Source organism: Mesoplodon densirostris, chromosome 10 (assembly GCF_025265405.1).
Source record: "Mesoplodon densirostris isolate mMesDen1 chromosome 10, mMesDen1 primary haplotype, whole genome shotgun sequence".
In the NCBI taxonomy this organism is placed as follows: domain Eukaryota; kingdom Metazoa; phylum Chordata; class Mammalia; order Artiodactyla; family Ziphiidae; genus Mesoplodon; species Mesoplodon densirostris.
Window position 1 is genome coordinate 88,499,459 of NC_082670.1, and position 16,115 is coordinate 88,515,573.

At 38.4% G+C, this 16,115-nt stretch overlaps 1 protein-coding gene across 1 annotated transcript in view; it reads right to left on the reverse strand.

Moving 5' to 3' along the window:
- The window catches only part of TAFA4 (TAFA chemokine like family member 4), a 122,595-nt gene that overhangs the window by 12,790 nt on the left and 93,690 nt on the right, over positions 1–16,115 (reverse strand). Inside the window, exon 3 of the mRNA XM_060111497.1 lies at positions 6,094–6,249. Coding sequence (XP_059967480.1) covers positions 6,094–6,249 — 156 coding nt within the window. The remainder of the gene's footprint in view (positions 1–6,093; positions 6,250–16,115) is intronic.

Here is a 16,115-nt window from a genome sequence, read left to right on the forward strand (position 1 = left end):
CACCAAAAAAAAAGCACACAAAAAAAGTAAACTCAAGATGGATTAAAGACCTAAATGTAAGACCAGATACTATAAAACCTTAGAGGAAAACATAGAACATTCTTTGACACAGATCACAGCAATATCTTTTTCGATCCGTCTCCCAGAGTAATGGAAATAAAAACAGAAATAAACAAATGGGACGTAATTAAACTCAAAAGCTTTTGCACATCAAAGGAAACCGTCAACAAAATGAAAAGAGAACCCACAGAATGGGAGAAAATATTTGAAAATGATTCGACCAACAAGGGATTAGTCTCCAAAATTTACAAACAGCTCATGTGACTCAGTATCAAAAAAAAAAACCAACCCAATCAAAGGATGGGCAGAAGACCTAAATAGACATTTCTCCAAAGAAAACATACAGAAGGCCAAGAGGCACATGAAAAGATGCTCAACATCACTAATTACTAGAGAAACGCAAATCAAAATTATGAGATATCACCTCACACCAGTCAGAATGGCCATCATCAAAATATCTGCAAACAATAAATGCTGTAGAGGGGGTGGAGAAAAGGGAACCCTCCTACAATTGGTGGGAATGTAAATTGGTAGAGCCACTATGGAAAACCATATTGAGGTTCCTTACAAACAGAAAAATAGAGCTGCCATATGTTCCGGCTCTCCCACTCCTGGGCATATATCCAGAGAAAACCATGGTTCAAAAGGATACGGCACCCAATGTTCATTGCAGCACTGTTTACAGTAGCCAAGGCATGGAAGCAAACCTAAGTGTCCATCAACAGATGAATGGATAAAGAAGATTTGGTACATATAGACAATGGAATATTACTCAGCCATTAAACAGAATGAAATAATGCCATTTGCAGCAACATGGATGGACCTGGAGATTATCATATTAAGTGAAGTAAGTCAGAAAGAGAAAGACAAATATCAGAGAATATCGCTTATATATGGAATCTAAGAAAACAGATACAAATGAACTTATTTACGAAACAGAAACAGAATCAAAGACTTAGAGAACGAACTTATAGATACTGGGGGGAAGGGTCGTGGGAGGGATAGATTGGGAGTTTAGGCTTGACATGTACACACCTCTATATTTAAAATAGATAACCAACAAGGACCTACTGTATAGCAGCAGGGAACTCTGCTCCGTACTCTGTAATAAGCTAAATGGGAAAAGAATTTGAAAAAGAGTAGAAACATGTATATGTATAACTGAATCACTTTGCTATACACCTGAAACTAACACAACACTGTTAATAAACTGTACTCCAGTATAAAATAAACAGTTTCCTATAAAAGCAGAAAAAACACATACATTTCAAGATCACGTGGAACATTCTCCAGGATAGATCACATTATGCCATAAAACAAGTCTCAATAAATTTAAGACAACTGAAATCAAGCACTTTCAACCACCCACAGAGGTATGAAACAAGAAATCAAATTACAAAAAGAAACCTGGATAAAACACAAACACGTGGAGACTAAACAACATGTTACCCAAAAACCAATTCGTCAATGAAGAAATCAAAGAGGAAATCAGAAAATATCTTGAAACAAATAAAAATACAATTTTCCAGAATCTATAGGACGCAGTGAATGTAGTTCTAAGAGGGAAATTTAGTGATACAGGCCTACCTCAAGAAACCAGAAAAATCTCAAACAACCTAAACTTACCATCTAAATGAATTAGAAGAAGAGGAACAAAGAAAGCCCAAAGTCAGCAGAAGGAAATAATAAATATTAGAGCAGAATAAATGAAATAGAGACTAAAAAGAAAATAGACAAGACCAATGAAACTAAGACCTTGTTCTTTGAAAATATAAACAAAATTGATTAACGTTTAGCCATACTCATCAAGCAAAAAAAAGAAAGGGCCCAAGTAAATAAAATCAGAAATGAAAGAGAAGTTACAACCAACACCACAGAAATACAAAGAATCGTAAGAGGTCAGTAGAAATAATTATATACCAACAAACTGAACAACCTCAAAGAAATAAACTCCTAGAAACATACATTCTTCTAAGACAATCAGGAAGAAATAGAAAATCTTGAACAAATTGATTACTAGTATTGAAATTGAATCAATAATCCAAAAACTCACAACAGGATACCAAGGGGGAAGGGGGGGTGGGATGAATTGAGAGATTGGGATTGACATAAATACACTATCAATACCAAGTATAAAATAGATAACTAATGAGAACCTACTATATGGCACAGGGAACTCTACCTCATGCTCTGCAGTGACCTAAATGGGAAGGAAATCCACAAATGAGGGGATATGTGTATACATATGGCTGATTCACTTTGCTGTACAGCAGAAACTGACACAGCAGTGTAAAGCAAGTATACTCCAAAAAACAAAACAAAAAAAAACCCTCACAACAAAGTCCAGGACCAAATGTCTTCAGAGATGAATTCTATAAAACATTTAAAGAAGAGTTAATACTTATCCTTTACAAATTATTCCAAAAAGTTAAAGAGGAGAAGGAATGCTTCCAAACTCATTATCCTTATACTAAAACTATAGACAAAGACTGTACACCAAAAAAAGAAAAAAGAAAGACAATTACTGGCCAACATCCCTGATGAAGACAGAAGCAAAAAACCTCAACAAAATATTAGCAAACCTAATTCAACAGTACATTAAAAAGACCGTATGCCATGATCAAGTGGGATTTATTCCAGGAATTCAAGGATGGTTCAATATCTGCAAATCAATCAATGTGGTGCACCACATTTACAAAATAAAGGAGAAAATCATACAGTCATCTCAATAGATAAAGAAAAAGCACTTGGCAAAATTCAACATCCAGTTATGATTAAAAGCTCTCAACAAAGTGAGTATAGAGGGAATGTACCTCAACATAATAAAGGCTATATACAATAAACCCACAGTTAACATCACAGTCAATGGTGAAATGCTGAAAGCTTTTCCTCTAAGATGAGGAACAAGACAAGGATCCCTACTATGACGACTTTTACTCAACACAGTGTGGGAAGTCCTAGCCACAACAATCAAACAAGAAAAAGAAATAAAAGTTATCCAAATTAGAAAAAAAAGAAGTAAAACTGTCACTGTTTGCAGATGACATAAGTATAGATTAAAAAAACCTTAAAGACTCCACCAAAAAACTATTAAAACTGATAAGTGGATTCACTAAAGTTGCAGGATACAAAAATCAATATACATAAATCTACTGTATTTCCATAAACTAATAACAAACTAAGAAAAATTAAGAAAACAATCACGTGTGGGATAAGCGAACCCTTATACACTGTTGTTGGGAATTTAAATTGGTGCAGCCTCTATGGAAGACAGTATGGAGATTCCTCAAAATACTAGGAATAGAACTACCATATGATCCAGCAGCTACCCCACTTCTGGCTCTCTACCCAAAGAATACAAAAACACTAACTGGAAAAGAAATATGCACCTCTATATTCACTGCAGCATTACTTACAATAGCCAATGTATGGAAACAATCTAACTGCCCATCAACAGATGAATGGATAAAGAAGATGTGGTGTATATATATACAATGGAATATTACTCAGCCACAAAAAGAAGAAAATTCTGTCATTTGCAACAATGTGAATGTATCTAGAGGGTATTATGCTAAGTGAAATAAGTCAGACAAAGAAAGACAACATATTATTTCACTTATATGTGGAATCTAAAAAAAATTTTTTAAAGAAAAAAAAAGAACAACAAACAAAACCAAACAGAAACAGACTCACAGATGCAGAAAAAAAACTGGTGGTGGTCTCCGGAGGGGAGAAGTGTGGGAGGTTGGACAAAATAGGTGAAGAGAATTAAGAGGTACCAACTTCCAGTTATAAAATAAGCCATGGGGATGTAATATACAGCACAGGGAATAGAGTCAATAATTTTGTACGGCAATAGATGGTTGACTTATCCTGGTGATCAGTATGTAATGTTTATCAATGTCAAACCACTATGTTGTACACCTAAAACTCCCATAATATTGTATGTCAATGATACTTCAATAAAAACATTAAACATCTTTACAACTGTTAATTAAAAATTAAATAAAATCTACAGAGGCAAGCAACCATTGTTGTTACCTTTCAAAATGAATCCGTGATTAGTGAAGATGAAATAATTCTCTCCTGTGCTAAAACTCATCATGCACCAGCCACTGCAGGGAGATGTAAATAAGAGACCCAGTTCCCATCCTGAAGCAACTTGCAGACTAATGGGAAGCATACATTCAACAAGTTTTTACAACAAAACAACATGCACATCATGAACTGCAAGTATGGGGAGATACAAAAATACATAGAAGATTTGAAAAGAGACTAGGCATTAAGTGGACAAATGTGTGTTGGGGGGATGAAGGCAACGATTCAGGCAATGGATATAGACAGGTGAAGTGCAGAGATGAAAGGGAACAGAAAAGACTCTAGTTTGCCTGGGGTTCAGTAGTTCAAAGAAAAAAGTAAGACTGAACGAGATTATGCAGGGCTTCATCAGCCAAGCCATGGTAAGGAATTTGGATTTCATTTTAAAGATAGTGGAAAGTCACTGAAGTGTGGTTTTAAATATGGGAGTGACGTAATGAGTTGTTTCTGTAGAAGGATCATTCTGGCTACGGCGTGAAACTTGAAAGACGAAGAGTCGTAAGCTCAGCAAAATGTAATTAGGCCCTTAGACTGTGGCGGTGACAGTGGGGTAGAGAAGAGTGGACTGATTGGAGAGAGAGCAAGGAGGCAAAATGAGTGTGATCTGGATTCAGTAATGGAGCAAATATATACACTGAACTGCCCCAGCTTGGGAGACAAACTTAGCAAGTTTTTTTTTTTAATGTTAAAGATCCTTACCTTTTTTTTTATATAGGCCTACAATCCTTTAAGCCCCAAATCCAAAAAGCCCTGAAAATGGCAAGAATTTCTTTAGAATGGCAGCAATACCTGACTTGAATTAACATGAGGTTCTTCATCTTGCCTTATCCCATCCTGCATGAATATTCATATATTTTACTGTATAAATATTAATATCTGTAATTATGGGGTTAGGTCTGTTAGGTAATAGATGGCATATGCACTATGTTGCCTTAACTAAATCTGACAGAATCTGAATTCAGCAACACATTTGGCCCCCAGGGTTTCTGGTGAGGAATTCTAGATGGGAAATTTTCCACGTTCACTTTCCAGTTTGAAAGGTGGCGGAGATCATGCTGATACGTAGCACTGGTATGTATACAATACATGTACACCAAACAGTCTACAAATGTGTGTCTGTTTGGTAGGGTAGGTGGGATGTGATTAATTATTGTGACTGTATGATTCTAGAGATAAGAATGTGTGTGTGTTTTAACTGCTGACCTTTAGAAATGCATCAGATAAGACAGGAAGTGTTCGTTTTCAGGGAGGTTTCACACCACTGTAGAGAAACTGCTACAAGACTTAACCTCATGCATCTGTCCCCCTGGGGACTGATACTTGTTTCTAACAAGGTGTCTGCTGGAAGGAGCCAGGGGGCATCAAAAGGAATCAATCCCAGGCCTCCACCTACAACCATCAACATTGATTCATTTTTTTTCTAAACCACTGGCACCGTATTCTGCTAGGGGATAGGGAAACAACAAATGAATGATAGCCCAAACTATTCTCAGGGAACTTGCTCCAGAGATGTTGTATAAATAGTAAACTAGAAATAAAGAGAATATTAGTCTATAACATCAAACACGAGGTGAGAAAACCAGGTTGCTGACTTTCTGAATAGAGTTTTAGAGGAGGCAGAAAAGCATGTCTAGGGAAGAAACTGCTCCAGTGGGTGATATTTGGAGAGAGAGTTGGGCAAGCAGAAATCAAAGCATATCTTCCTGATTGTCCACTAACAGAACTCCTCATTGGTACCTCTTGGGAAACATCATTAATACCCTAGTCATTAAGAAATTTGTGGGGTTATATTTATGTTCATTTTTTAAATGACACTGACATAGTTGACGTAGGTGCAGCCCTAGTTTTCTTTGAGTTGCAAAGACAACAAAGTAGGGGGTTCTTTAGTGTTCGGTCCTTTTGCAACATTAGGGAAACTGACCAGAAAGGTCTTACCTTCAACACAAGAAGGCTGAGCCCGAGTTGTGCCAGCAACCTGTCCTGGGAAGCAAGAACACTTGACCGTTTGTGATCGCTCCTCTATGCGGTTCTTGTTACAGCACCTGTGCACTGCGACCACCTCACAGGTCCCTTGCTTGATTTGGTGGTGACCTGGTGGATAACAGGGGAGCAAAACAGACCCAGTGCTGTTAGGAAGAAATGAAAGTACCAAAGATGTGAATGATGCCATGACTACGTTTCCCAATTCCATGTATACTACGTTTATGAATCCTTTTTGTTTGTTTTGATGTAAATTTACACTTATATAAAGGTGGCAAGAATAGTGCAAAAAACTCCTATAAAACTGAGGTATACAGAAATTTGGCTTCCAGGACCTTTAGCCCCTGGTATCACACCAATGGCTATGCTATGTTACTTACATGGCAAAAGAGATTTTGCGGATGTAATTAAGGTTATTAATTGGTTAAGTTTAAGAGAGGGAGATTATCCTGGATTATCCATGTAGAGCTAAGGTGATGAGCCCTTCAAAGCAGAGAGATGAAGCAGAAGGTGAATTCAGATTTAAACCATGAGGAGGACTCAAAGCACCATTGCTGGCTTGAAAATGGAGGGGCCAAGAGTCAAGGAAATGGAGACTTCAGTCCTACAACCACAAGGGACTGAATTCTGCCAAAAACCTGGATGTGCTTGGAAGCAGATTCTTCCCCAGGGTCCCCCATAAAGGAAGGCTCTCTTGCGGATATCTTGATTTTAACCCAGAGAAACCAGCCAAACTGTGCCAGACTTCTCACCTACAGAAACAAGCCGCTAAATTTATGATAATTTGTCACAGCAACAATAGCAAACTGATATAAGACCTTTTACCTAGATTCCCTAATTGTTAATTAACATGTGACCTCATTTGCTTTATCATTCACTCTCTTTCATATATTTTTCTGAGCCATTTGAGAGTAAGTTGCAGACAGGACACTCCTTCACCCCTGAATACTGTGTATTTCCCAAGAAGAAAGACTTTCTCTGACATAATTAACGAATTCAGGACATTTAACATTAATACAATGCTATTAATATAACTGACAATCTACAGTCAAATTTTTCCACTTGTCCCAAATATGTCTTTTAGAGCCATTCCCCCCACCCCTGCCCAGGATCCAATGCAGAAGCCTACATTATATTTAGTTCACATTTCTTTAGCCTTCTTTAATTAGAAACTATTCCTCAGCCTTTATCTTTCTTGACCTTGACATTTTTAAAGAATACATGTCAGTTATTCTGTACAATGTTCCTCAGTTTGGATTTGTCTGATGTTTCCTCCTGATTAGAGTCAGGCAATGCACTTTTAGCAGATTGCCCCAGAAGTGACACCATGTCCTTCTCAGTGCATATCAGGAGGCACATAATGTCATTTATCCAGCTTTTGGTGCTGTTACTTTTAATCACATGCTTAAGGTGGTGGCTGCCAGGTTTCTCCATTTCTAAAGGTACTATTTTGCCCTTTGTAATTAATAAGCATTTTAAGGGGAAATATATTCAAACTATGGTAACACCCCACTCTTCAAACTTTGACCCACTATTTTTAGCATCCATTGATGACTTCCACCAGAACCAATTATTAATATGATGGTTGCAAAACTGATTCTATATTAATATTCATATTATCTCAGATCTAGACAGGAGGAGCCCCTTCATACTGGCAGCTGTGTCATTTTGACATATCCCCATTATGCTTTGAGATCTTAACTAACTTTCTGGCTCAAAAGATGTGACAGATTTTCCCTGCCCTCATCATTTTTCTCCAAGGAGCCCTGATTGTTTTTAGTGGGGCTTCAGATTTAGAAACCAGGACTTTGGCACAAAGGTTTATTCATTGCTACCAGGGAGTGATTTGGGGCTGAGAGGGCAGATAGACCTAGGGGGTGTGTGTGTGTGTGTGTGTGTGTGTGTGTGTGTGTGTGTGTGTGTGTGTGTGTGTGTGTGTGTGTGTGTGTGTGTGTGTGTGTGTGTGTGTGTGTGTGTGTGTGTGTGTGTGTGTGTGTGTGTGTGTGTGTGTGTGTGTAGCGTTAAGTCCACACTGGCATCTCCCATCCTAGCACCACAGGTTCTCACTGCTCTGTCCACAATTCTATATTTCTACCTCCCATCGCCAACAAGGATAAAACTGACTTCCATAGTCCTGTAACAAACAGAAAATGGTTTACATTTAATTTATATTGGAGTCCATTTTATCCGTTAGGAGTCTTCTAACAATGGAAAGTGATCTAAGCTCACTTAAGCCAAAGAGAATTTATTGGAAAATTATCAGGAGATTGTAAAACCAAGAGAGAACTTAGCTTCACACTAAGTGGACCCATTCTCATGGCTGGACCTGAGGAAATGATTCCACTCCATGAGTCTGTCGTTCTGTTCAAGGTCATGTCAGCTGTGGCAGCCACCGTCTAAGATGGTCCCTAATGCTCCCTGCCTCCTACTGTCCACACGTTTGTGCAGTCCTTTCCCACATGGTACCAGGGTTGGTCTTTATGACCAATAGCATGCAGAGGAACTGATAATATGTCACTTCCAAAATTAGGTGGTCACCCTTTCTGTGCCTTTTGGATCACTCACTCAAAGGAAACCATGGGATAAGTGGCCCTATAAAGGGGCCCTTGTGGCAAGGAACTGAAGTCTCTTGCCAACAACCCTGTAAGTGAGCTTCTAGGTATATTCCCTCCTACACCGCACCAGCACTGGTCTGTGTGCCAGTGCCAATAGCACACATCAGGAGTGATGGTTTATCACTTCCACAGTCAGGTTATAAAAGACAGCGGTGTAGTCCCTTGCTTGCTCATCAGTCACTCTGGAGGAAATCATGCTGTGTGCTGCCATGAGTGAGTTTGGAGGTGGATCCTACAGCTCTAGTCAAGGCTTCAAAGACTACAATCCCAGCCAACAGCTCAACTGCAATCTAACAACCCTGAGTCTGGACCACCCAGCTAAGCCATTCCCAGATTCCTGCTGCTCAAAGACTGTAAATAATATATAGTTGACCTGTGAACGATGCAGGAGTTAGAAGCGCTGACCCCACACACCCAGTTGAAAACCTGAGTATAACTTATGGTTGACCCTCCTTACTTGTAGTTATGCATCCATGGATTCAGCCAATCACAGGTCGTGTGCTACTACAGTACATATTTATTGAAGAAAATCATAGTATAGTGGACCTGCACAGTTCAAACCTATGTTGTTCAAGGGCCAACTGTTTGTTGATTGTTTAAAGCATCTAAGGTCGGGGCTAATTTGTTACACAGCAATGGATAACTAATACACCAACTCTGGTTATACCAAGATGGAAAGACTTACCTTTGCTCTGATAAAAAAAAATACAATGGAAACAAGATTGTAGAGGCAATGTTTAGAAATTATTACTGAAAGGCAAGCTTTTCAGGCACCCTTGAGCACCCTCATGATTTTCAGATATACCATTAACATATATATTGTTCTGTGAATTACAAGAGATCATCTACTCGTTAAAACAGGTTTCCCCAAGGATTCCCACAGGTTAATGCTTTGCTTGGTTTCTGTTGTTTGGTGTATGTGCTTCGAAAAACAAAGCTCCTTTTTAAAATTCTGTATTTCAGATTTTTAATCCATAAAGATAGACCTTCTACAAAGTAACCTCTATATCATGGTGAATTTTTTCTGGCCCTTCCCTGTCATACTATCTTAAATGGTGGAAGCAAAATCCAATTAATGGTGAGAACAAACACTAAGGCAAAGTTTCATTTGTAAAATACATAAAAGTGGAACGAGCACCCAGAGAGTCAAATCGCCAGCATGAGAGAAAGTTTTCAATCCACTACAGAGGAAAACATAAATATGAAAGGAATAATTAAAACTATAAACCTAATTAAATGTTTGCAAGAAGAGTGTTGATTTCCCATAGGTAGTTGTGTACAACTGTAAAAAAGTAAATAAGTAAAAAATAAAGAGTAATTACAATGTCGGTAAAGTAGCATGGGACTTTAGCACCAAGTAAGCAGAAAAGTGAGGACTGGGGAGAGTTCATGGGGAGATCTTTTCTGTAGTTTCCAATTGCAAATAAGCACTTCAGGTCAAACAGTCCTGGACAGGTAATGAGTAGCCATGAGGGGGAAAAGGGGTGGCTGGGATGAATTCATCCTCAGTCTTCTCTCAGTGACCACCCTCCCTGTTGGCCATTGTCTCAGTTTGCTCAGCTGCCACGACAAACTACCACAGACTGGGTGGCTTCAACAACAGACATTTATTTCTCAGAGTTCTGGAAGCCAGAAATCCAAGATCAAGGTGCTGGCCAATTCAATTCCTGGTGAGAGCTCTTTTCCTGGCTTTAAACAGCCTCCTCCTTACCATGTCCTCACATGGCAGAGAGAGAGAGAGAGAGACAGAGAGAGACAGAGAGACAGAGAGAGAGCACGCACTCTGGTGTCTCTTCCTTTTTTTCCTAAGGACACCAGCCCTATTAAATTAGGGCCCACCTTATGACCTCATTTAACCTCTATCACCTCCTCACAGACGCTCTTTCCAAATACAGTCACATTTGGGGGTTAGAGCTTCAACATATGAATTTGGTGGGTGGTGGGGGCACAAACACTCAGTCTGTCTGTAACAGCCATCATGCCTTAATTAGATTTTTAATGGTCCTAGAGAGTCTATAATGAAAGCAGCTCTAAAGCTCATTAAGAAAATAAAAGAAATACGCTTTAGTAACTTCCTAGAATAGTCAAGAAGTGATGTGAACATTCATTAATATTACAGTTTGCTTAGAATTTTGTTGCTATTTAGATAACCATCCACAAATGCAAATCGTTTTTTTTTTCTATTCAATCTTGTCTCTGAATAATCAGCTTGCCTGCTCTCGAATTTTATTCATTTATATAGCACCAACTATGGTACTTCATTGATTTTTAAGATACATATTTTAACATGTCAGGATGTGTCACAACTGATAGCATCTTACCATTATAATTGGCCTTGCTTTTCTTTCTTTGAAATACACAAAACAATAGTATATTTCACAATTGACAGCATCTTAGATTTGATAAAATATGGTAGGTTGCAGGTACTCTTCTAAACTTTCTACAAATATTCTATGTAATCTTTTAAAATGCTACAATACAGGCACTATTTTTATTCCTATTTTACATTTAATAAAATGTCCAGAAATTTATTTGCACAAGTTAACACAACTAGAAAACAGAAAGAGAAGAGGTTCAAACCCAAGCAGTGTCTATGCTCTCACAGCAGAAAGTGTAGTAGCTATGGTGGCTAATATTTCACCAAGTACAGCCAAAATAGTATCTCTACCTCAGCAAGTCACAAGATATGGCTCAGTTTCCCACATAAACATCTTTTCTACTTGATAACAATGTTTGTGTGGCTCCATTTAGACAGTCTTTCTAGAAATGTGTATACTGTTGACGTGTGACAATAATCTTTGAATAAGGATGTGCCTCGTTTCTCTGTAATCTTTGTTCGTGGCACAGGAGATGGGTTCTGAGAAACAGGTACTTAAAACTGCTGAAGGAATGATGGCAGAAAATAGGGATCCAGTGTGGGCGATGCACAGAAATCACTGATTATACATGCTTGAGCAGCTCGTGTGTTAACATTGTATTAGTCAGAGTTCTCCAGAGAAAGGGAACCAACAAGATGTGTCCAAGGGTGGACAGCTTCATGATGCAGTAAGAGCTGATGTTTCAGTTTGAGTGCAAAAACAGGAAAAGATACATCCCAGTTCAAAGCCTGGAAGAATTCTCTCTTATTCAAGGAGAAGGTTACGCTTTTTGCTCTATTCAGGCCTTCAGCTGATTGGATGAGGCCCACCCACGTTAGGGAGGGCAATCTGCTTCACTCAATCTATAGATTCAAATGTGAATCTTATCCAAAACACCCTCACAGAAACACCCAGAATAATGTGTGACTGGGGACCCCGCCAGTCAAGTTGACATGTAAATGTAACCATCATAAACATCATACAGCTATGTAGTATAGTGTTGCTGGATGAAAAAAAAAAATGAAAGTAGAAAACAGACAAGAAACTAGTGGCTTACTTCTCTAAAGACATACAAAAGAGATGCCTTGTTCAATAAGCTTAGTACCAGAAAGTGGCCACTTCAGGTAAATTCACTTAAAACAAAGATGCATTTTCTCTCTTAAACAGCAGGGAACATTTCAGTTGGAGATCTGTCTTGAAAACTACAGCTAAATACATATACATAAGACCTGTGCAGTAAGTGAGAAGTTGTAGCTGAAATCTCTCATTTCTCTTACTTTAGAGCTTCAAGGTGTGAATTGGAGTATATACGAATGAATTATCCAGAAGTGGAGCCAGATTCACTGGACAGAAACTGGCCAAAGAGGGGGGAAAAGGAAAACTGTCCTTTTTTTGCTGTTAACCCTTGTCAGTTTCTGGGCCATTTTCCTTCCAGTTTTCTCTGGGCAGGTAGATGGAAGCGTATTTATTTCTATTTATTTAACCAACACTTTCATACAGTATACTATGTGGCAGACACTATTCTCAGTGTTCTTGGAGACATATTTTATAAGTGGGGAAACTTTAAACTTCCTTGATTCCTTTCCACACTTCTGAACTTGCAATCAGGTTGTATATGTTCTTTTCAAAAAAGGTGACTTAAAATTAATATTGGCAGAATTGTAAAATTTAAGATGCCTGCTTCCTCACTCACCTGAATAACTGATGTATATAACATTAAAAGAGTTATGACAATCCTTACAAAAAAATTTGATTGCTTTGGAATTGCTACAGAGGATGGATTAACTTTATCTGCTTAAATACATATCTTTTTTTCTTATTAAATATGCTTTTAAACTGAAACCATTTCCACTAAGATCAGGAACAAGACAAGGTTGCCCACTCTCACCACTATTATTCAACATAGTTTTGGAAGTTTTAGGCACAGCAATCAGAAAAGAAGAAAAAATAAAAGGAATCCAAATCAGAATAGAAGAAGTAAAACTGTCACTGCTTGCAAATCAAATGATACTACACATAGATAATCCTAAAGATGCTACCAGCAAACGACTAGAGCTAATCAACGGATTTGGTAAAGTAGCAGGATACAAAGTTAATGCACAGAAATCTCTTGCATTCCTATACACTAATGATGAAAAATCTGAAGGAGAAATTATGGAAACACTCCCATTTACCATTGCAACAAAAAGAATAAAATACCTAGGGATAAACCTACCTAAGGAGACAAAAGACCTGTATGCAGAAAACTATAAGACACTGATGAAAGAAATTAAAGATGATACAAACAGTTGGAGAGATATACCATGTTCTTGGATTGGAAGAATCAACATTGTGAAAATGACTCTACTACCCAAAGCAATCTACAGATGCAGTGCAATCCCTATCAAACTACCACTGGCATTTTTCACAGAACTAGAACAAAAAATTTCACAATTTGTATGGAAACAAAAAAGGCCCCGAAGAGCCAAAACAATCTTGAGAAAGAAAAACAGAGCTGGAGGAATCAGGCTCCCTGACTTTAGACTATATGACAAAGCTACAGTCATCAAGACAGTATGGTACTGGCACAAAAACAGAAATACAAATCAGTGGAACAGGATACAAAGCCCAGAGATAAACCCACTCATATACAGTCACCTTATCTTTGATAAAGGAGGCAGGAATATACAATGGAGAAAAGACAGCCTCTTCAATAAGTGGTGCTGAAAAAACTGGACAGCTACATGTAAAAGAATGAAATTAGAATACTCCCTAACACCATATACAAAAATAAACTCAAAATGGATTAAAGACCTAAATGTAAGGTCAGACACTATAAAACTCTTAGAGGAAAACATAGGCAGAACACTCTATGATGTAAATCACAGCAAGATCCTTTTCGACCCACCTCCTAGAGAAATGGAAATAAAAACAAAAATAAACAAACAGGACCTAATGAAACTTAAAAGCTTTCCACAGCAAAGGAAACCATAAACAAGACCAAAAGACAACCCTCAGAATGGGAGAAAACATTTGCAAATGAAGCAGCCGACAAAGGATTAATCTCCAAAATTTACAAGCAGCTCATGCAGCTCAATATCAAAAAAAACAAACAACACAATCCAAAAATGGGCAAAAGACCTAAATCAACATTTCTCCCAACAAGGTATACAGATTGCCAACAAACACATGAAAGGATGCTCAACATCACTAATCATTAGAGAAATGCAAATCAAAACTACAATGAGGTGTCACCTCACACCGGTCAGAATGGCCATCATCAAAAATCTACGAACAATAAATGCTGGAGAGGGTGTGGAGAAAAGGGAACCCTCTTGCACTGTTGGTGGGAATGTACATTGATACAGCCACTATGGAGAACAGTATGGAAGTTCCTTAAAAAACTAAAGATAGAACTATCATATGACCCAGCAATCCCACTACTGGGCATATACCCTGAGAAAGCCATAATTCAAAAAGAGTCATGTACCAAAATGTTCATTGCAGCTTTATTTACAATAGCCAGGACATGGAAGCGACCTAAGTGTCCATCGACAGATGAATGGATAAAGAAGATGTGGCACATATATACAATGGAATATTACTCAGCCATAAAAAGAAACGACATTGAGTTATTTGTAGTGAGGTGGATGGCCCTAGAGTCTGTCATACAGAGTGAAGTAAGTCAGAAAGAGAAAAACAAATACCGTATGCTAACACATATATATGGAGCCTAAGAAAAACAAAAAAGGTTCTGAAGAACCTAGGGGCAGGACAGGAATAAAGACGCAGACATAGAGAATGGACTTCAGGACACAGGGAGGGTAAGCTGGGACGAAGTGAGAGAGTGGCATGGACATATATATACTACCAAATGTAAAATAGCTAGCTAGTGGGAAGCAACCATGTAGCACAGGGAGACCAGCTCGGTGCTTTGTGACCACCTAGAGGGGTGGGATTGGGAGGGTGGGAGGGAGACGCAAGAGGGAGGAGATATGGGGATATATGAATACGTATGGCTGATTCACTTTGTTATACAGCAGAAACTAACACAACAGTGTAAAGCAATTATACTCCAATAAAGATGTTAAAAAATTTTGTTTTTAATAAATAAATAAATATGCTTTTAAGAAAAGTTGCAAACAGCAGGGTAAATAACTATTTGTCCCAGTGCAGTCAGGGCTTTCCCACTGTAAAGGAGGTAAAATATAAAACCACATTTGCAGTAAAAGTTCTTCGGCTGAAACTACTTGAAAGCTGATGGAGAGACAGAAGGCATCAGATTAGGGTGACTTTTTCTTTATCCTATTATTTCCCTTGAATCCTTTTCCTTTTGTTTAAATCCTTTTTTCCCTTCCTCCTCCAGCCCAGCACAAGAAAATACACCCTCAGAGAGAAGCATCACACTCCAGTGATCTTAGAAGGCATTTATTTGGTTTGAGCGGGGTATTCTCTATGGCATTCTCAGCCTCCCCCCTCCATGGAAGCAGAACAGGAAACAAAAGGCTGAAAACAAGATTTCATGAAATGAAAGCAGAGAATGAGGCCGTGGCTAGTCACCTGCCTTTGGGAAACATGCCCAGTATTCCTAGTTGTGCTTCCCTTATAATTCTCAACTTTCTTCCCCTATCCCAGCTCCAACTTGGCTTTTTGTCAAAAGGAGATACGTCACATAAGTTAAGACTATGGTAGCCACGGGACCATCAGCTGGACAAACATGGTAACTTAGCTGTGTAGACAAATATCCTCTGAGCCCCTACCATGTGCCAGGCCCTCTGCTGGGGTTGAGGACACAGTAGTAAAAAAGAGAGATGCTTCTGGCCTCAACAAGTAGAGATACCAAATGGAAATATCTAACGATTCTCCTAAGGTGGAAATGGAATTCTTCCCTGTTGATAACCAAGGGGAGAGCCCTGGACTTGGAGTCAGAATTGGAATGCCAGCTTCCCCACTTGGAGAATTCCACTGAGTAATTCAATCTCATTTTTCTGATACACAACTAGTACATTATCTATCACACGTGATG